This window comes from Salmo salar, chromosome 13 (assembly GCF_965601325.2).
Source record: "Salmo salar chromosome 13, fSalSal1, whole genome shotgun sequence".
Taxonomy (NCBI): Eukaryota; Metazoa; Chordata; class Actinopteri; order Salmoniformes; family Salmonidae; genus Salmo; species Salmo salar.
Window position 1 is genome coordinate 95478917 of NC_138303.1, and position 22958 is coordinate 95501874.

The 22958-nt window shown below is 42.2% G+C and overlaps 1 protein-coding gene across 4 annotated transcripts in view; it reads right to left on the reverse strand.

Moving 5' to 3' along the window:
- LOC106568173 (nipped-B-like protein B) overlaps nt 1-22958 on the reverse strand; it is a 74873-nt gene that overhangs the window by 32033 nt on the left and 19882 nt on the right. For 3 of the 4 annotated variants that reach the window (XM_014138270.3, XM_014138269.3, XM_014138268.3), the window contains exons 5-13: nt 6819-6930; nt 6532-6686; nt 6174-6263; nt 5631-5776; nt 3953-4043; nt 3260-3787; nt 1832-3118; nt 1284-1412; nt 960-1115 (exon numbers count right to left, since the gene is read on the reverse strand). In XM_014138270.3, the coding sequence (XP_013993745.1) occupies nt 960-1115; nt 1284-1412; nt 1832-3118; nt 3260-3787; nt 3953-4043; nt 5631-5776; nt 6174-6263; nt 6532-6686; nt 6819-6930 (2694 nt within the window). The remainder of the gene's footprint in view (nt 1-959; nt 1116-1283; nt 1413-1831; nt 3119-3259; nt 3788-3952; nt 4044-5630; nt 5777-6173; nt 6264-6531; nt 6687-6818; nt 6931-22958) is intronic. The other variant, XM_014138271.3, reaches the window with a different exon arrangement.

A 22958-nucleotide genomic window follows, 5' to 3' on the forward strand; every position in this document is an offset into this window, starting at 1 on the left:
AGGGGACAAGAACCCAATGATCACTCTGACAGAGCTCAAGAGTTCCCTCTGTGGAGATGGGAGACCTTCCAGAAGGACAACCATCTCTGCAGCACTCCACCAGTCAGGCCTTTATGGTTGTGGCAATACGGAAGCCACTCCTCAGTAAAAGGCACATGACAGCCCGCTTGGAGTTTGCCAAAAGGCACCTAAAGGACTTTCAGACCATGAGAAACAAGATTCTCTAGTCTGATAAAAAAAAAATTAAACTCTTTGGCCTGAATGCCAAGCGTCACGTCTGGAGAAAACCTGGCACCATTCCTACGGTGAAACATGGTGGTGGCAGCATTCCGGCTGTGGGGATGTTTTTCAGCAGCAGGGTTGGGGAGACTAGTCAGGATCGAGGGAAAGATGAACGGAGCAAAGTACAGAAAGACCTTTGATGAACCTCCTCCAGAGCGCTCAGGACATCAGACTGGGGCGAAGGTTCACCTTCCAACGGAACAACGACCCTAAGCACACAGCCAACCTGACAGAGCTTGAGAGGATCTGCAGAGAAGAATCGGAAAAACTCCCCAAATACAGGTGTGCCAAACTCGAAGCTGTAATCTCTGCCAAAGGTGTTTCAACAAAGTACTGAGTAAAGGGTCTGAACACTTACGGAAATGTGAAATCAGTTTTTTTTTATTTTTTATATTATATAAATTTGCAAGAATGTCTAAACCTGTTTTTGCTTTTTCATTATGGGGTATTGTGTCTAGATCGAAGCGGGAAAAAAAACAATTTAATCAATTTCAGAATAAGATTGTAATGTACAAAATGTGGAAAAAGTCAAGAGGTCTGAATACTTTCCGAATGCACTGTATGTATGTATGTGAGAGAGAGAGAGAGAGACAGAGAGAGAGAGAGAGAGAGAGAGAGTGGAAAAGATAACCATCGATGCTCATGATGGATGGTCAGTCAAAGAGTGCCAGACTTACGGTCACTCATGCTGGGCGGTGGGGATTCATCGTCTGAATCCTCTGGGCTGCGTTCACGGTGGCGGCTGCCGGACCCCCTGCGCCCTGAGCCTCTCCTCTCTCGCTCATCAGGCTCCCATGTCTTTTCCCGCTCCTTCTTGTGACGCTTCCGCGTAGCTGCAGGAAGAGAGAGAGAAGGAGCAACAAGTTAAAGGATGAAGCTTTGATCATAAACACCAGGGGTTTGTTATCAACCATTAGCCCGCCCCCAACTACTGGGATTGGAATGAACATCGTTTTGGATATGACTGTGCAAAAAAAAAAAGCTATATGTTTGGTACTTACACTCCGTCACAGAGTCGTCGTCGTCATCGTCATCATCTGAGTTGACCTCGGCGTACTTGGGCTTCTCCTTGATAGTGCTGCGCTTGCGTTTGTTCATCTTCACCCTCTCACACAGTGGCATGGTGGACTCTATCTCAGCAATCAGATGAGGAGGCAGTTCTTTCAACACTGATTCATCAAGACCTCAGAGCGAGGTCACCCAGTCATCTATTAGCCCTTGTACGAAAGGGCTAATTACACTAACAATGACACATTATGTGCCACAACTAAAACCAATAGTGTCTTGTATTCAGGATCATTAGCAAGGCCTCATAACCATAGCAAATAAACCCCGCAAAAAATCGGAATCCTTTCAAGGAGAGTAAAATACAGAACCTTATTCTGTGCTGCTAGTGGATCAATGTGCAAAGTAATTAGAACTCTCAAAGTTCTCAAAGCAATAAATCAAAAACACATGTCAACACAGGTTACCATAGCTAAACCTTAAGTTCACCCAAACAACAAGCTGACCCAGTCTGTCATGCAGACAGCAGGATGTCTCCTCTTACCTTTCTCAGAGATCCAATGAGAGGTTCTGCTCTTGGAGGACTTGGAGCTGCGTGCGCTTCTATCTTTCCTCTCCCTGATGATTTTCTGCACCTCGTCGATGCTGAGTTTCTGCAGCACCACAACCGGTTTGGCTGCTGTCTTCATCTTCTCTACCAGCCCCAGTCGCTCCAGCTTGACCCGGGGCTCCTTCCAGCCCTCCACTACAGAACCCAGACCAGGCTTCCTCATCTCAGCTGCCAACACATGCCCATCCTTATCCCGCTTCACTTTGGGAATCACAAAGTTCTTAAAGCCTCCAGACTTTACGCCCCCCAGCAGGTAAGCAGGGAACTCCTGCTTGTTTTCAACAGGTTGCTGCTTAGAGTCCTGTCGGTTCCTGCTGCCGTCCCCACTCCTCCTCTCCTCCCCGCTCCTCCTCTCCTCTTTATTGGGGGATTTGAGGTTGGGGCCTGGCCGGTCAGTTCTCTGGCGCCCACTGTGGTCCACCCCCCCTCGGCCTTCCTGCTTAACCCGCGGGCTCTCTGGCCTGGAGCGCTGCTCTGGAGATCTTCGGTCCCGTGGATCCCCTGCCTCTGTCCTGTGTTTCCTCTCCCTGTCTTTATCCCCCCGCTCCCTGTCTCTGTCCCGTCCATGTTTGGAGTCATGTTCCCCCCTGCTGGATTTGCTGGGGGTCTCTGGCCTGCGGATGCGGGATGGGTCACTGTCCCGGGACCTGTCCTCCCTGTGACCAGAGTCTGAGCGACCCTCGTGCCGTTGTCGTGGCTTGTCAGGCATCCTGGCGTCAGGGCGGGCCTTGCTGATGTCAGGTTTGCCATCGTGTCGATGTTTGGACGAGTCTCGTCTGTTTTCGTGCTTGTGTTTGGGGGTCTCTGGGCGGACGTCGGGGCCCAGCTTCTTGGGGGTGTCGGCACGCTGCTTGATGACCTCTGGCCGGACGTCTGCAGTCTGTAGTGTGTCTCCTTCTGTCTTGGAGTTTAGCCGCAGGACTCCAGTGGAGTCGGGGCCGTCCCCAGGACACAGGCGTTCCTCAGGCCAGCTCCTCAGGGCAGGGGTGTGGGTGCCTATGTTTACCTCTGGCTGCCCGTCAGCTCTACCTGCTTGCTGCAGGTCGATGCTGACCATTAGGGCAGGCCGGCTCGCACCATTACTGGCAGCACTAGCCTCCTGGGGTGCCAGCTTGCTGCCAGCATTGCCCCCTCCCACGCCAGGTTGAGTTGCCCCCGCTGTACCTCCAGCTCCAGGCTCTTGGGGATACGAGTCCTGCTTCCGCTTCTTCAGTGGCTTGTCTGCAGTGAGGAAACCATTGCTCAGAAAAGATCCTGACACATTACTTATTTTTATCAGCAAGTTATTTCTCCTATTTCTCAGCACACTATAAAATATTTTTTAGGATAGATTTTTAAGTGCAACATTGATTGTAAACTCACCTTTATCCTGAACCTCTTTGGAGCAGCGCTCCCTTTCTATGAGCGTCTCCCGTTCTATCCTCTCGATCTCAGCGAGCGCGTCCATCTCAGCATCGTCGTAAACAGCTCCGCTGATCACCCCTCCAGCCTGCTTAGTGTTCTGGAGCACAGGGACCTGCTGGTAGCCTGACTGCTCCCCCTGGCCTGGCCCTAACCTGTGGGCAGGGTCCTGCTGCGTCCGGGAGAACTGCAGGCTGTTGTAGGCCAGGTCAGTGTCCTGGTCCTCTGCCCCAGGTAGGAGCTCTCCGGACTGGTCCATCTCAGTGGACTTCACCCGGGACAGTTTGAGGGTCAGCTTGGTAGAGTCTTTAGAGGGAGAGCTGACGATATCGTACATAGCAGCTTTATCCAACTGCTCCTTCTCCTCTTTAGTTAGCTTCTTCTGCTTCTTCTTGCAGTCAGGAGAGTCCAGGAGGAGGTCGGGAGCGCTGTCACGGGGGGAAGCGTAAGGGTGTGGGGAGTGAAGGATGAGGCTAGGTCGTAACCCTGCTGAAACAAAAAAAAATTATACAAATAAATTGTGTGTGTGTGGTTTTTTACAAATATGAACACTGATCGATTCAGACATAAACATTTGACATAGAATAAGTAGATTGACTCATGATTTCCAGACCACAGTATGATTATGCATATTAGCGGTCTCGGTTGGTATACCTTTTGGTGTCCCTTCGCTGCCAGCAGGGGAACAAACAGACTGGGGCGAGCGGAGTGGGAAGGAGGCATTTCTCATGGAAGGATCACTCTCCTGGGAAAAATATGAATCAGATATTCATTATCAGTCAAAACACACCTACACACCTACTCATTCAAGAGTTGTTCTTTATTTTGAATATGTTCAACATTGTAGAATAATGGTGAAGACATCAAAACTATGAAATAACACATGTGGAATCAAGTAGTAACCAAAAAAGTGTTAAACAAATCAAAATATATTTTATATTTGAAATTCTTTAAAGTAGCCACCCTTTGCCTTAACAGCTTTGCACACTCCTGGCATTCTTTCAACCAGCTTCATGAGGTAGTCACCTGGAATGCATTTCAATTAACAGGTGTGCCTTGTTAAAAGTTAATTTGTGGAATTTCTTTCCTTCTTAATGCGTTTGAGCCAATCAGTTGTGTTGTGACATGGTAGGGGTGGTATACAGAAGATAGCCCTATTTGGTAAAAGATCAAAGTCCATATTATGGAAAGAACAGCTCAAATAAGCAAAGAGAAATGACAGTCCATCATTACTTTAAGACATGAAGATCAGTCAATGCAGAACATTTCAAGAACTTCGAAAGTTTCTTCAAGTGCAGTCGCAAAAACCATCCGGCGCTATAATGAAACTGTCTCTCATGAGGACCGCCACAGGAATGGAAGACCCAGAGTTGCCTCTGCTGCAGAGGACAAGTTCATTAGAGTTAACTGCACCTCAGATTGCAGCCCAAATAAATGCTTCACAAAGTTTATTAACAGACACATCTCAACATCAACTGTACAGAGGAGACTGCGTGAATCAGGCCTTCATGGTCGAATTGCTGAAAAAAAAAAAAAAACACTACTAAAGGACGCCAATAACAAGAGACTTGCTTGGGCCAAGAAACACGAGCAATGGACATTAGACCGGTGGAAATCTGTCCTTTGGTCTGATGAGTCCAAATTCAAGATTTTTGGTTCTAACCGCCGTGTCTTCGTGAGACGCAGAATAGGTGAACGGATGATCTCCACATGTGTGGTTCCCACTGTGAAGCATGGCTGTTTAAGGGCTATTTGACCAAGAAGGAGAGTGATGGAGTACCGCATCAGGTGACCTGGCCGCCACAATTACCCGGCCTCAACCCAATTGAGATGGTTTGGGTTGGACCACAGAGTGAAGGAAAAGCAGCCAACAAGTGCTCAGCATATGTGGGAACTCCTTCAAGACTGCTGGAAAAGCATTCCTCATGAAGCTGGTTGAGAGAATGCCAAGAGTTTGCAAAGCTGTCATCAAGGCAAAGGGTGGCTACTTTGAAGAATCTCAAATATAAAATATATTTTGATTTGTTTAACACTTTTTTGGCTACTACATGATTCCATTTGTGTTATTTCATAGTTTTGATGTCTTCACTATTATTCTACAATGTCGAAAATAGTACAAATAAAGAAAACCCCTTGAATAAGTAGGTGAGTCTAAACTTTTGACTGGTACTGTATATAACTAAAGCAACAAGGGTGGATACAACTCCACACAACAAATACATTCAGGCAGTGTACCAGCAATGAGGATCAAAGAGAGGAAATTGTATTTCATGTCAAAATGGTATCTTTGCTCGGTAGTTTCATCTTGGTATGAATCCTTTCTCATGTTTACCTCATTCCCTAGTCTGTGGACTATGTTCATGTAGTCTTCGTTGGAGCCATGTCTGGCATTGTGATTGGCTGAGTTGCTTGAAATTTGCCCGGAGACCTTGTTGTCGTGGATGTTCCGCATGCCACCAGGAACCATGGGGCTGGCAACTGAACAGACACCAAAATAAATCGCAAATACAATCAATCAACCTTCATTCAATTACCTTGCAGCTACGCAAAACCCATACTAAACACTGGTTCACCTGTTAATCATCTTATTCAACAGGTAGAATGAATGCAGATAAACAAGAAATATAACACCAAAGAAAGGAGACCTGAAAAATTATGCCTGTCTACAGGAATCTTGCAGCGAGCAAGTGTACATTGCTAACCAACACGCCATCCTCTATTGTTATAAATACAGTTTGCAATTGGATAGACAGGGCATGGATATTTTGTGATGCAAATAATGCGTCACAGAGACACAAGCCGATGGGTCACAGCTTGGAAGTGATGGGGCCGGAGAGTGGATGTTTGATATGATGTCCCCAGGGTTTTCCCATACCTAAGGTTGGGGTGGAGGGGTTCTGGTGGGGGGAGGCCTGCGGCTGGGTCTGCACCTCTAGGCAGGGCTGCACAGGCCTCTGGGGGCTTCCTGAATAAGAGGGTGCAAGTGAAAGGAGAGGGGAAGAATGAAGCTCAACGCCCACAGAACAGCAACACAACACACCAGGGTTAAACTGCGTTGGTTTATAATGCATTGAGCACTTCTGTCCATATGTACAAATTCTACAGGGTCTTCAGCAAAGAATCAACATCATGACATGCATAATAGTTAGTTACAGTATGGTTATTTGAGAATTAGTTGGTAGGTTCCCCATTATGCATTATGCTCCTATACAAAAGCAGAAGTGCAGTCCCACCTTGCTGGATCTGTTGGTGCTGAGAGTAGCTAGGTGGGTGAGGGTACTGCTGCATGTAAGCAGCAGGGCTTTGGGGGGCATAGGGGCTGGGCACAGGGCTGTTCTGCTGGGGCGTGAACCTGGCATCCGACCCCATCTGTGGAGGGGCAAAGCGACTGTAGAGAAAGAGGATGAGAAGAACATGTCAATTCCAAGGGAAGCTGAGAAACTGAGAGAATTATTGAATGAACTAGCAGAGGACTCACTGTAACATTACAGAAAATTGAACAAGCAATTTATTGTCATACCTAGAAGGGCTGTGTGAGATAGTGGTTTGCTGGTAGTTTGTCGATGCCGGACTCCCATGCATGGAGTTCTGGGACATCTTGTACTGCGGCATCATTGGCTGCTGCATTATATCTATCAGATGAAAATAAGAGATGTGGTTAAAGAGGAGTAGAGAAGGCCAGTGCACAGCACCAATACTGAGGGGCAATTCCATGGTAACAGAGGGACACAGACTCAGATTCTTCACACAAAATGTATGTCAAATAAAAAACAATTATTGCAAAATTAAACACTCCGTGGGAGTCCAGCACAAACTGTCATTCTGTTACCAAACTTTGCATTTGCACTGTTCAAGTAAATGTTTGCGGAAATTGTTAAAAGTAGTCCTTGTTGGGGCCGGGTGGTAAACCATATTTGATGCACGGACCAGTTTGGATTTTTACTTTACCTTACATAACGGTATTTCAACGTTTGGTTTGCTAAATGTAATAATTGAGTGATGAAACTCGAACAATGATGGCAATCATCCGTTCTTACCGCCAGTAAGAGACTGCTAACAGCGGAGAACTGTTAACTTCCCAGCAAGAGCTTCTGGAGCGCATATTAGGTACTTTTTTTTGCCATGAATCATGCTTGTGGAGCAGTGCAGGAGCCGAAATAGTGCACATGTACTTTTTTGCCGTGAAACTTGGCTGTGAGGCAATGTGGGTGCTAAAAGAACACTAGAAATCTGCACACTGCTACTTGTGGCGAAAGTAAGAACTGCCATTAAATGCATTGAAAATACATGGTCATAAATCAGGTTTCCATCCAACCATTTCATGTGGATGAATTACCTGACACATGAAAAAAGTAATGACTGGGCTGATGGACACAGGATATGCCTGTACAATTTTATAAATGCCAACAGACAATTACTTTGTTCGACATGGTGGGATCTTTTTGTGTCTGTAAAATTAATAATGCGAAAAATACTGGTGGAAACGCCTTTCTGCAGAAAATATTCATATAATAACCATAATATCGAAGTAAACTTGGTCCTTCCACTACAACTCGGTAAACCATGCAGTTTATAGGCTACAGATGAAATAAGTTGTGATGAACTTCACAGGGTGGTGAAAGTACACATGAGCTTGATGCTCCCTTCCAATAAATATCTTACTCTGGTGACATGATGATGCTTGGCTGCCGTTTGACAAATAAAACAAATTATTGCTCTTATCCATAACAATCTCATAATGCAGGTAGCCTACCCGCACTGCATGCGCGAGCCGTTGGCTAGAGCGCATGTGCCAAGACCAGAGTGGGCATGTTTGCTATATAATGCAACAGTTTGTGACAAAACCATCAGTAGAGTTGAAAATGCAATGGAAACCCATTTAACTTGTATTGTTCCATTCGGCACATGGGAATTTAACCTCAAACGTTATTTTTATGTGCACTACGTCATCATGCACAGAAAATGCACATATTGTTTTATGCAGATTTTAGAATATTCGCATAGAAATCTGTCGCAAATTGGATGGAAACCTTGTTATAGAGAAGAATAGTTATTCTGATAAAGGAAAAAAAAAGGTTGAAAAAAGGAATACATAAACAAAACAGATGTGGCACAGTGTGGAAATGATAACAATTGAGTGCAGGAAACGCAGTGATTTATAAAAATGCTGCAAATAATTTTCGGTTGAAGTTTGATTGAACAGTATAAACAGAAGAGAATTAAAACCACTTAATATATCTATTTTTTAAATCCACCCTATGGTCATGTACTACTCATGAAGCATATTTATAACTTATATTATTCAAAAACATTAAAATACCTTAAAATTTGACAAATATTGTGATATATTTTGGCCATATCGCCCAACCCCAGCCCTTGTGCTTAGAGTAGTATGGTTTGTTTAACTTTGCAATCACTGGTTTTTGTTTGACATACATTTTAAAGCGAAAAATCTGACTATCAGCGTCACTCCGCCAGCATGGAATTGCCCTGAGGAAACCTCCAGAACAAGACAGAGAAGTGTCCTATTTATATCAGTGGGAGATAGAACACCTTACTCAAAACTATTAGGTAGGGATGTACATATTTCCTTTTCAAGATGATTTGATACGTACCGTTGAAGTCGGAAGATTACATATACCTTAGCCAAATACATTTAAACTCAGTTTTTCACAATTCCTGACATTTAATCCTAGTAAAAATTCCCTGTTTTAGGTCAGTTAGGATCACCACTTTATTTTAAGAATGTGAAATGTCATAAAAGTAGTAGAGAGAATTGTTTATTTCAGCGTTTATTTCTTTCATCACATTCCCAGTGAGTCAAAAGTTCACATACACTCAATTAGTATTTGGTAGCATTGCTTTAAATTGTTTAACTTGCGTCAAATGTTTCGGGTAGCCTTCCACAAGCTTCCCACAATAAGTTGTGTGAATTTTGGACCATTCCTCCTGACAGAGCTGGTGTAACTGAGTCGGGTTTGTAGGCTACCTTGCTCTCACACGCCTTTTCAGTTATGCCCACAAATTTTCTATAGGATTGAGGTCAGGGCTTTGTGATGGCCACTCCAATACCTTGACTTTGTTGTCCTTATGCCATTTTGCCACAACTTTGGAAGTATGCTTGGGGTCATTGTCCATTTTGAAGACCCATTTGCGACCAAGCTTTAACTTCGTGACTGATGTCTTGAGATGTTGCTTCAATATATCCACATCATTTTCCTCCTCATGATGCCATCTATTTTGTGAAGTGCACCAGTCCCTCCTGCAGCAAAGCACGCCCACAACATGATGCTGCCACTCCCGTGCTTCACGATTGGGATGGTGTTCTTAGGCTTGCAATCCTCCCCGATTTTTCCTCCAAACATAACGATGGTCATTATGGCCAAACAGTGCTATTTTTGTTTCATCAGACCAGAGGACATTTCTCCAAAAAGTACAATCTTTGTCCCCATGTGCAGTTGCAAACTGTAGTCTGGCTTTTTTTAATGGTGGTTTTGGAGCAGTGGCTCCTTCCTTGCTGAGCGGCCTTTCGGGTTATGTCATATAGGCCTTGTTTTACTGTGGATATAGAAGCTTTTGTACCGGTTTCCTCCAGCATCTTCACAAGGTCCTTTGCTGTTGTTCTGGGAATGATTTGCAGACAGAAGACAGAATGCGTCTCCTTCCTGAGCGGTATGATGGCTGTGTGGTCCCATGGTGTTTATACTTGCATACTATTATTTGTACAGATGAACGTGGTACCTTCAGGCGTTTGGAAATTGCTCCCAAGGATGAACCAGACTTGTGGAGTTCTACAATGTTTTCTCTGAGGTCTTTAACTTGTTAACTCTGAGGTCTTGGCTGATTTCTTTTGATTTTCCCATGATGTCAAGCAAAGAGGCACTGAGTTTGAAGGTAGGCCTTGAAATACATCCACGGGTACACCTCCAACTGACTCAAATTATGTCAATTAGCCTATCAGAAGCTTCTAAAGCCATAATATCGTTTTGTGGAATTTTCCAAGCTGTTTAAAGGCACAGCCAACTTAGTGTATGTAAACTTCTGACCCACTGGAATTGTGATACAGTGAATTATAAGTGAAATAATCTGTCTGTAAACAATTGTTGGAAAAATTGCTTGTGTCATGCACAAAGTAAATGTCTTAACCGACTTGCCAAAACTATTGTTTGTTAACAAGAAATTTGTGGAGTGGTTGAAAAACTAGTTTTAATGACTCCAACCTAAGTGTATGTAAACTTCCGACTTCAACTGTATCTAAATACATTACATCCCGACTAACAGGTTATTCCAGCAGCGACACTGCATGAGATCCTTTCTGATCCTCACTTAATTATCTGAGTGGTTTGTGCTCGAAGACTTCCAGTCTTTGCATTATGCTAATGCTAGTTAGCATTGGCTCACGAAACAACCTCTAACTTCCTTCGTACGAGAGGCAGAGACATAAAAATGGTCTCCACGAGTTCATCCGACTCTGGGGAAGTATTCCTTTAAGAGTTCAGCGGAATGCAGGAGGTTATAGTAACATAACAGTTTACAAGGAAGTACAATTAACATATTGCTTGATTCATTGTTGAGTACAACTGCACAGCATCAGCAGCACAGTGTCAGGCCATAGTTTGTGAGACATTTCACTAGAGAAGATACAAATGGCCTGGGTCATTCAGACAGAAGAGATGACAAAGGAGCGGCACCAAGTCTGTCATCATCATAACATACTTAGCTTGCCTAATCAAGGTCCTTAACCAAAAATCACACATACATAAAAATAACTTAAGAAAAACAGATCATGAGAGAGACAGTGATAAGCTATTTAAATTATCCCGATGATGACGAATGCAACAGAAGCTCGGGAACAGAGGTTATAAAACTAATATGCATGACAAACCATCTCAGACATGAGGTTCCAAGAAGCAGTAACACCTTCAGAGGATTCAGCCTGGCTCTGTATCCCAATCTCAGCACAGTACAGTACAGAGGGGATCCCTACAGGCTCAGTGTTTTCCATAAGTACATGGAGTAGCCATCCAAATCGAAAAAGTAGCCAGCCAGGGAGTTCCAAGCTGGGTCATTTGGGTGAATTATCCCTTTAACAATTTGGCCTGTCAATCAATCACTGTGGGTGGGATTGTCAGGGGAGGGAAAGGATGTTTGTGAGTCACAGAGTCGATAGGGTTTCAGATCTGTCAATCAATCACTATGGGAGGGACTTTGAGGGAAGGCTGTAGATAAGTAATCTAGTCAGAAAAACTAGTAGTCTACTCTTTCGATTTAATGTATTGTGGCAAAAACTAAATCTAGTCCACTCTGTTTTATTATCACCTGAAACAATTTATTTATCCTGTCTTGAATGAAAAGGTCATATGTCGCAATCTCCCCCAAAAAATGTGATCTGACGAGAGACAGGGTCTCCTCCATCTTGCGTTACAAACACTACACCTATCCTGGAAGGATACTGACCTCATCCCGTCAGTAAAGGATGACTGGTTGTTCTTTAAAAGTGCTTTCCTCACCATCATAAATAAGCATGCCCCATTCAAAAAATGTAGAACTAAGAATAGATATAGCCCTTGGTTCACTCCAGACTTGACTGCCCTTGACCAGCACAAAAACATCCTGTGGCGTACTGCATTAGCATCGAATAGCCCCCGCGATATGCAACTTTTCAGGGAAGTCAGGAACCAATATACACAGTCAGTTAGGAAAGCTAAGGCTAGCTTTTTCAAACAGAAATTTGCATCCTGGAGCATCAATTCCAAAAAGTTTTGGCACACCGTGAAGTCCATGGAGAATAAGAGCACCTCCTCCCAGCTGCCCATTGCACTGAGGCTAGGAAACACTGTCACCACCGATAAATCCACAATAATTGAGAATTTCAAAAAGCATTTTTCTACGGCTGACCATGCTTTCCACCTGGCTACCTCTAGTAGAGGTCGACCGATTATGATTTTTCAACGCCGATACCGATACCAATTATTGGAGGACAAAAAAAGACAATACCAATTAAATCGGCCGATTTTATATATATATATATATATATATATATATATATATATATATATATATAAAAATCGGCCGATTTAATTGGTATTGACTTTTTTATATATTTGTAATAATGACAATTACAACAATACTGAATGAACACTTTAATTTTAACTTAATATAGCTGATAATTAAAATACATTTAGTCTCAAATAATGAAACATGTTCACTTTGGTTTAAATAATGCAGATGGAGAAGAAAGTAAAAGCGCAATATGTGCCATGTTTAAGTTAAGCTAATGTTTAAGTTCCTTGCTCAGAACATGAGAACATATGAAAGCTGATGGTTCCTTTTAACATATCTTCAATATTCCCAGTTAAGAAGTTTGAGGTTGTAGTTATTATAGGAATTATATGACTATTTCTCTCTATACCATTTGTATTTCATATACCTTTGACTATTGGATGTTCTTATAGGCACTTTAGTATTGCCAGCCTAATCTCGGGAGTTGATAGGCTTGAAGTCATAAACAGCGCTGTGCTTCAAGCACTGCGAAGAGCTGCTGGCAAATGCAGGAAAGTGCTGTTTGAATGAATGCTTACGAGCCTGCTGCTGCCCACCAGCGCTCAGTCAGACTGCTCTATCAAATATCAAATCATAGAACCGATCCGTATTTTATCGAACTGGTGGCAACCCTAAGTCTAAATATTGCTGTTACATTGCACAACCTTCAATATTATGTCATAATTATGTAAAATTCTGGCAAATTAATTACGGTCTTTGTTAGGAAGAAATGGTCTTCACACAGTTCGCAACGAGCCAGATGGCCCAAACTGCTGCATATACCCTGACGAGAATGTGCTTTTGTTAAATCATCACCCATTTGGCGAAGTAGGCTGTGATTCGATGATAAATTAACAGCCACCGCATTTTTTATTTCACCTTTATTTAACCAGGTAAGCTAGTTGAGAACCAGTTCTCATTTACAACTGCGACCTGGCCAAGATAAAGCAAAGCAGTGCGACAGAAGCAACACAGAGTTACACATGGAATAAACAAGCGTACAGTCAATAACAAAAATAAAATTAAGTCTATATACAGTGTGTGCAAATGGCATGAGGATGTATGTCAATAAATAGGCCATAGTAGCAAAGTAATTACAATTCAGCAGATAACACTGGAGTGATAGATGAGCAGATGATGGTGAGCAGATGATGGTGTGTAAGTAGTGATACTGGTGTGCAAAAGACCAGCAAAGTAAATAAAAACAATATGGGGATGAGGTAGGTAGATTGGGTGGGCTATTTACAGAAGGACTATGAACAGCTGCAGCGATCGGTTAGCTGCTCAGAGCTGATGTTTAAAGTTAGTGAGGGAAATGTAAATCTCCAGCTTCAGCAATTTTTGCAATTCGTTCCAGTCACTGGCAGCAGAGAACTGGAAGGAAAGGCGGCCAAAGGAGGTGTTGGCTTTGGGGATGACCAGTGAGATATACCTGCTGGAGCGCGTGCTACGGGGTGGGTGTTATTATTGTGACCAGTGAGCTGAGATAAGACGGAGCTTTACCTAGCATAGACTTATAGATGACCTGGAGCTTGTGGGTCTGGTGACGAATATGTAGCGAGGGCCAGCCGACTAGAGCATACAGGCCGCAGTGGTGGGTGGTATAAGGCGCTCTGGTAACAAAACGGATGGCACTGTGATAGACTGCGTTCAATTTGCTGAGAAGAGTATTGGAAGCTATTTTGTAGATGACATCGCTGAAGTCGAGGATCGGTAGGATAGTCAGTTTTACTAGGGTAAGTTTGGCGGCGTGAGTGAAGGAGGCTTTGTTGCGAAATAGAAAGCCGATTCTAGATTTGATTTTGGATTGGAGATGTTTGATGTGTCTGGAAGGAGAGTTTACAGTCTAGCCAGACACCTAGGTATTTGTAGTTGTCCACGTGTCCTAGGTCAGAAATGTCCAGAGTAGCGATGCTAGTCGGGCGGCGGGTGCGGGCAGCGAACGGTTGAAAAGCATGCATTTGGTTTTGCTAGCGTTTAAGAGCAGTTGGAGGCCACAGAAGGAGTGTTGTATGGCATTGAAGCTCATTTGGAGGTTAGTTAACACTAGAGGTCGACCGATTAATCGGAATGGCCGATTAATTAAGGCCGATTTCAAGTTTTCATAACAATCAGCAATCGGTATTTTTGGCAACCAATTTGCCGATTTTTTTATTTAATATATATATATATATATATATTTTTTTTACCTTTATTTAACTAGGCAAGTCAGTTAAAGAACACATTCTTATTTTCAATGACGGCCTAGGAACGGTGGGTTAACTCCCTTGTTCAGGGGCAGAATGACAGATTTTTACCTTGTCAGCTTGGGGATGCAACCTTACGTTAACTAGCCCAACGCTCTAACCACCTGCTTTACGTTGCCAAGGTAAGTTGCTAGCTAGCATTAAACTTATCTAATAAAAAAACAATCAATCAATCAATCATAAACACTAGTTAACTACACATGGTTGATGATATTACTAGTTTATCTAGCCTGTCCTGCTTTGCATATAATCGATGTGGTGCGCATTCGCGAAAAAGGACTGTCTTTGCTCCGACGTGTACCTAACCATAAACATCAATGTCTTTCTTAAAATCAATACACAAGTATATATTTTTAAACCTGCATATTTAGTTAATATTGCCTGCTAACCTTAATTTATTTTAACTAGGGAAAATGTGTCACTTCTCTTGCAAACAGAGTCAGGGTATATGCAGCAGTTTGGGCCGCCTGGCTTGTTGCGAACTCTGAAGACTATTTCTTCCTAACAAAGACAGCAGACTTCGCCAAACGGGGATGATTTAAAAAAAGCGCATCTGCGAAAAAAAGCACAATCATTGCACGACTGTACCTAACCATAAACATCAATGCCTTTCTTAAAATCAATACACAGAAGTATATATTTTTAAACCTGCATATTTAGCTAAAAGAAATCCAGGTTAGCAGGCAATATTAACCAGGTGAAATTGTGTCAGTTCTCTTGCGTTCGTTGCATGCAGAATCAGGGTATACAGAATCTGGCTCGTTGCGAACTAATTTGACAGAATTTTACGGAACTATAACATTGTAGGTTGTGCGATGTAACAGGAATATTTAGACATATGGATGCCACCCGTTAGATAAAATACGGAACGGTTCCGTATGTCACTGAAAGAATAATGTTTTCGAGATGATAGGTCATTAAAATGGTCAAATCCGGAAACTAAGGTTTATTATATTATAGTTAAGTCTATGATTTGATATTTGATAGAGCAGTCTGACTGAGCGGTGGTAGGCAGCAGCAGGCTAGTAATAGTCAAAGGTATATGGTTTAGAGAGAAATAGTCGACGCGTCATAATTCCTGTAATAACTTGCGGCTGAACTTGAAAGGGGTTCCTTCGTTATTTTACCGTTCATGTCTTCCATAGAGAATGTCTTGATCTACTTCAAATAAGGTCTGTGTTTTGTGCTTAACCTCTATGGGCTAGGTGGTACGCTTGCGTCCCACCTACTCAACAGCCAGTGTAATCCCGTGGCGCGATTTTCAAATACCTCAAAAATGCTAAAACTTCAATTTTTCAAACATATGACTATTTTACACCATTTTAAAGACAAGACTCTCGTTAATCTAACCACACTGTCCGATTTCAAAAAGGCTTTACAACGAAAGCAAAACATTAGATTATGTCAGCAGAGTACCCAGCCAGAAATAATCAGACACCCATTTTTCAAGCTAGCATATAATGTCACAAAAACCCAAACCACAGCTAAATGCAGCACTAACCTTTGATGATCTTCATCACATGACAACCCTAGGACATTATGTTATACAATACATGCATGTTTTGTTCAATCAAGTTCATATTTACATCAAAAAACAGCTTTTTACATTAGCATGTGACTAGCATGTGACTAGCATTCCGACCGAACACTGCCGGTGAATTTACTAAATTACTCACGATAAACGTTCACAGAAAACATAACAATTATTTTAAGAATTATAGATACAGAACTCCTCTATGCACTCGATATGTCCGATTTTAAAATAGCTTTTCGGTGAAAGCACATTTTGCAATATTCTAAGTAGATAGCCCGGCATCACAGGGCTAGCTATTTAGACACCCAGCAAGTTTAGCACTCACCAAAGTCAGATTTACTATAAGAAAAATGTTATTACCTTTGCTGTTCTTCGTCAGAATGCACTCCCAGGACTTCTACTTCAATAACAAATGTTGGTTTGATCCCAAATAATCCATTGTTATATCCAAATAGCGGCGTTTTGTTCGTGCGTTCAAGACACTATCCGAAAGGGTAAATAAGGGTGACGAGCATGGCGCATTTCGTGACAAAAAAATTCTAAATATTCCATTACCGTACTTCGAAGCATGTCAACCGCTGTTTAAAATCAATTTTTATGCCATTTTTCTCGTAAAAAAGCGATAATATTCCGACCGGGAAAGCGTGTATACGTACAAAGAGAGAGAAAATAAAAACATCTCGTGCCCTCGTGCACGAGCCTGAGTCTCAGAGTACTCTGACCAGCCACTATCCAAACGCGATAATGTGTTTCAGCCTGGGGCTGCCTCGATATCATTCAGCTTTTTCCCGGGCACTGAGAGCCTATGGGAGCCGTAGGAAGTGTCACGTTACAGCAAAGATCCTCAGTCTTCAATAAAATGAGCCAAGATGAACAACAACTTGTCAGACAGGCCACTTCCTGTTCAGAATCTTGTCAGGTTTTTGCCTGCCATATGAGTTCTGTTATACTCACAGACACCATTCAAACAGTTTTAGAAACTTTAGGGTGTTTTCTATCCAAGGCCAATAATTATATGCATATTCTAGTTACTGGGCAGGAGTAGTAACCAGATTAAATCGGGTACGTTTTTTATCCGGCCGTGTCAATACTGCCCCCTAGCCCTAACAGGTTAAACCGCCTCGGCGTTTTGATACCCGTGTAAATCTCACTAGGTAACGTTTGTCAACATATTTTCATAAATCCACTCTACAAAAAAATATATCTTCGCTTACATTGATCAGAGTTATATCCTATGGATATCTACACTGTTTTAAATTGGCAAGGTGGTGTAAGCCTAAACCAAACACAGACCTTATTTTAAGTTGATCTAAAAATATCCTATGGAATAAATGAAGGAACCGCTTTTCAGATTTTGCTAGAAGGTGTCATGGGAATTATGACTCGCACTTTGGTAGTCAATTCTTACCATGCCCATTATTAAAATAGGATTTCCTGCATATAGAAATTACAGTTTTTGTTTTCAGCATTCATCACAGGTAACTTAAACTCTATTTTTATTATTCAAACAGTTGAGACTATTTGTCTCCTAAGCAGACTCTTCAGTATCGTTGTCACTTCAGAGCTCTGTGTGTGTGTGTGTGTGTGTGTGTGTGTGTGTGTGTGTGTGTGTGTGTGTGTGTGTGTGTGTGTGTGTGTGTGTGTGTGTGTGTGTATATACACATAGCAAAAATAAATCACAATAATCGGCCGATTAATCGGCATCTTTGGCCCTCCAATAATCGGTATCGGCGTTGAAAAACCATAAATCGGTCGACCTCTAGTTAACACAGTGTCCAAAGAAGGGCCAGATGTATACAGAATGGTGTCGTCTGCGTAGAGGTGGATCAGGGAATCACCAGCAGCAAGAGCGACATCGTTGATATATACAGAGAAAAGAGTCGGCCCGAGAATTGAACCCTGTGGGACCCCCATAGAGACTGCCAGAGGTCCGGACAACAGGCCCTCCGATTTTACACACTGAACTCTGTCTGCGAAGTAGTTGGTGAACCAGGCGAGGCAGTCATTTGAGAAACCAAGGCTATTGAGTCTGCAATAAGAATACGGTGATTGACAGAGTCGAAAGCCTTGGCCAGGTCGATGAAGACGGCTGCACAGTACTGTCTTTTATCGATGGTGGTTATGATATCGTTTAGTACCTTGAGCATGGCTGAGGTGCACCCGTGACCATCTCAAATGTTCCTCTGTTAATTTTGTCAAGATAAACTTTTTTATTTCAGAAAGAAGGTCTCTGTTGTGTTTCTTTATATAGCTGCAGCACTCAACCTTAAATTGCATCCTGTATACTATCATAATTTTACCAATACGTTATTGAGCTAATTTATGGGAATGGAAATTATATTTCAGAGGGTTTATTATTATTTTTTTATTAAGTCACTAGAACCAAGATTTTCAGTACTTAAACATTTTTTTTGAGGGGGACCCCCCCGACCCCTGCTAACTTTCCCCACACAGCTAACACATTTTCCAGAGGAAACATTGGTTTGGAAGAAAGATGAACAGAGAAAAGGACAGAGAGATCCTTGATGAAAACCTGCTCCAGAGTGCTCAAGACCTCAGAATGGGGCGAAGGTTCACCTTCCAACAGGACAATGACCCTAAGCACACAGCCAAGACAACACAGGAGTGGCTTCAGGACAAGTCTCTGAATGTCCTTGAGTGGTCCAGCCAGAGCCCAGACTTGAACCCAATCGAACATCTTGGAGAGACCTGAAAATAGCTGTGCAGCAATGCTCCCCATCCAACCTGACAGAGCTTGAGAGGATCTGCAGAGAAGAATGGGAGAAACTCCCCAAATATAGGTGTGCCAAGCTTATAGCGTCATACCCAAGAAGACTCAAGGATTTAATCACTGCCACATGTGCTTCAACAAAGTACTGAGTAAAGAGTCTGAATAATTATGTAAATGTGATATTTCTGTTTTTTTTATTTAATACATTTGCTAAAATTTCTAAAAAAATGTTTTTGCTTTGCCATTATGGGGTATTGTGTGTTGATTGATGATGGAAAAAAATGTTTTTAATCCATTTTAGAATAAGGCTATAACTTAACAAAATGTGGAAAAGGTCAAGGGGTCAGAATACTTTCCGAATGCACTGTAGGTCCCTCTCCTCACAAGGAACAAATTTGCATCTGGGACCCATAATTTTGAATTTTATGAAAAACACTTAAAATGCTACACTTCTGGCACTGAATGACCGATTTGCACAAAACTTGATATGTGGCATCTATGGCCAAAGGTTTCGCTCTCTGTCAACGCAATATTTTCTAAAACAATATGGCTGCTATTGACCAATAAACATTCATGTGGTCTAACACATAAATCAGTCAAAGATATTTGTATTGTAACCAAGTTGCAAACACTGTCAAGACCCAACATATGCAAGAACAATCATATCGACCACACGGTGGCGATATAATGGTACATGTTTATATCTCTTGATCTGTTTAACTCAGAGTGATTACATTTGGCACACATACTCAGGCATGAGTGTAGCTAACCCACACAATATCTCAGACAACACTGGCTCGACTTTGACAACACTTGGGTAAACGATGAGTCTTGCCAAAGAGATCGTGCATTTAAAAAAATTCCACTAAATGGCCCGAGGGGGCGGGCTTAATAATTTGTGGGGAACAACATGTTTACTGTTGCCTTGTTAATTTATGAAGTGGAAAAGGTGGCTGGCTGACAATGAGTCTTATCGACAGCCGGCGCTTATGGAAAACACTGCTAGCACCAGCCACAACTGTCTGTGCATACACAATTCCCCCCCAACACCAGCAACCAGTGCAGCCACCACTATTCTCCCATAGCACCAGCAACAAGACACCAGTTTGTCACCAGATTCTCTCTAGCTCTCAGGACCACTGGTATCGCTGTCTGAAATCGCTTCTTGCACTGTCCAATAGGGTTGGGCAATATTACAACAGAATCGTAAATCAAGGATGCTTGACAGCCATCGTCGATGGTGACGACATTGTGATGTGACAGATGATAGTTTAGCCTATTTGATGTTGACTGATACCGTGCAGTAAAGCTAGCACGTTAGGGCATCGCAGAGCCAGACGACATACCATATGGCCTATTTCTATTTGCCATAGCCTATTTCAAATGGTTCTTTCTCCATTCGGATTGTTTTATACTGTTCAATTCAACTTCAACCTAAAATAAATTCCTGCATTTCCATCAATTTCTGCATTTCCACACTGCCATGATATGGCCAAAAATACTAGGCCTTATTTTAACCGAATATTGCGATTTAGATCAAAACACTTGGGTGAACTTTTGGAATCATGGAAATAGAATGTTTATTATAATTCTATCGTTAGAATATAAATAATAGTGGGCACTTTGAATACAGTGTTGTTTGACATGACAACGAATGAAAATGCCATGGACAAGTTATTGTGACCGGGTAAGAACCAGTGATGTTCAGTGTTTCCTAGGGGACCCTATAATCTTTGGCTACATTAAATATTTATTCATATAGCCAACATATTCATGCTTTGCCTTTCCTCTTTGATTTAGAAGATACTGTTGCACAAACAACATGCTGATTTAAGCCTCCACCAGTACTGGTATCAAATGCTGTATTAGCTAGCTACGTTTGCTCTGACTCGGTACTTTTTGCCAGCTAACTAGCGATTAGCATTAGTGGCTAACACGATTTAGCTTAACTTGCTAAGAAAATACAAACGAGCTGTTTGCAGATGTGAGAAACACAAACTAATATTGTTATTATAAAACGTTTGTGGATTTATGTTAAGATCAAAGTGGAAACATCGTTGTCATCAACATTGTTGCATGTGCTGCATTGACCATGCAGACTGAACGAAAGTGTCTCGTGGTCAAGCAACAACAAACGCAATCCTTGAGTGACAGGGGGTGGGACTAGGTCTGTGTGGAAAGCGGCATGGAGAGAGAGGGGAGGGATGACTCAAGTAGCGGAGTAAACTACAAAAATGGACGTTACACACGGCGTATCACATTTAACAAACCAAACTGTCAAATACCGTTATAGAAGGTAAAGTAAAAACTCAAACCGGTCCGTGCATAAATACCGGTATATGGTAAAATAATGTATACCGCCCAGCCCTACTCCGAATTAAGATTCAAAGATGTCTGCAGAAAGAATGGGGTTAGCTATGACATGACACCTTTTATTCAACTACAGTAAGTGAAGTGGATTTACACATTAGTCCCGTGTGGCTCAGTTGGTAGAGCATGGTGTTTGCAACACCAGGGTTGTGGGTTCGATTCCCAAGGGGGACTAGTACGGAGAAAAAAGAAAAAAAAATGTTTAATGAAATGTATGCATTCACTACTGTAAGTCACTCTGGATAAGAGCGTCTGCTAAATGACTAAAATGTAATGTAAAATGTACACCCAGTAACGGAATAACAGTACATCATGGGTCTAAACACTAAACAGAAAGGCATATGAATGCTACTCATGTTCCACAAGTTTGGACATCAGAGCAGAGTACAGTAGAGCAGCGATTCTCAACTGATGGGTCGCGACCGAGGTCTTGAATGGATCGAGGGTGTCCGAGTAAAGAAATAAATATACATATATAGGCATAGAGAGAGCGGGGGAGGGGTTGTCCAGACTCGGACTGTTTTAACACACTTGGTTTGACCACCAGACGAAAGAAAGAAAACATTTATTTGCTGAACATAACAGTATGCCAGCGGAAGGGAGGACAGTAGCAGAATGACCCAACTATGATTAGTGACTATTGTGATTTCCCATTGTAGCCAATTCAGTGGCAGTAATTCCTATACAGATTGGTAACGGACTTCCGAGTTTGAATCACTTAATAATTCATCAACAAAATTGATATCAGTAATTGGTAGGTCTACCATTACTTGTTACTTCATTGTCCTCTATCCTCATCAGGGAGAGAAAATACCTTAAAGATATATGAATTTGGTCGGGTCGCCCAAAAAGTTACATATTGCAGCTTGTTGATATTAGTTGGCAGGGGTCTTTACCGTCAACATCATTGTGTTTGTGATACCTTTTAATACATTTTCTGGTAGATGTTTTCTAAGACCCCTTTTCCATCTGTTTATCCAGAAATCAAAGCCTTTACTTAAGCCTAATTTTTAAGATGGAAAATTGTTAAAACATGCATCTATGCCTTCATTTTCCAAAAATATACACTCTTAGCTTTCATTTGACATGCTCCTATTAACTTCACATGCTCATGGGTCCTTTTACATGGAAATACCCTATTTTTTATCTCACGCTCACCTCTCCAATGTCGGATGATGATGGGCCTTTTGCAGTGGACAGTCTGTTCTCTGGCTTGTTATTTTAAAAGCTTAATTTCCCTTTTTGTTCCAATCCCCATTCGTTTTGAATTGGCCAAGGAATATAGCCTACACTTTCATGTCTAGTAGACAGAGCAGAAAATTCCAACAAAGCAGCACAACATTTTCAGTCAGAAAATATTGTTTATCTCTCTAATGTTGGATGCATGGGCCTTTGCCTATAGTGTAAAGCTAGGCTATTAATTTATTTTTTACAGACACTCAACTTTCTTGTGTCTAGCTGTTTAAAAACTTAGGCTGATAACCTATCCTCCTACCACAGGAGGTTGGTGGCACCTTATTTGGGGAGGACGGGCTTGTGGTAATGGCTGGAGCAGAATCGGTGGTTTCCATGTGTTTGATGCTATTCCATTGTACTCCGTTCCGGCCATTATTATGAACCGTCCTCTCCTCAGCAGCCTCCGACTAGGCCTATCATAAAAGCTTTAGGACAAATGAAAGTTATGAACATTAGCCTATTTCCCAAAAACTGTACTGTTGTCCTAAAGTTGCCACTTTC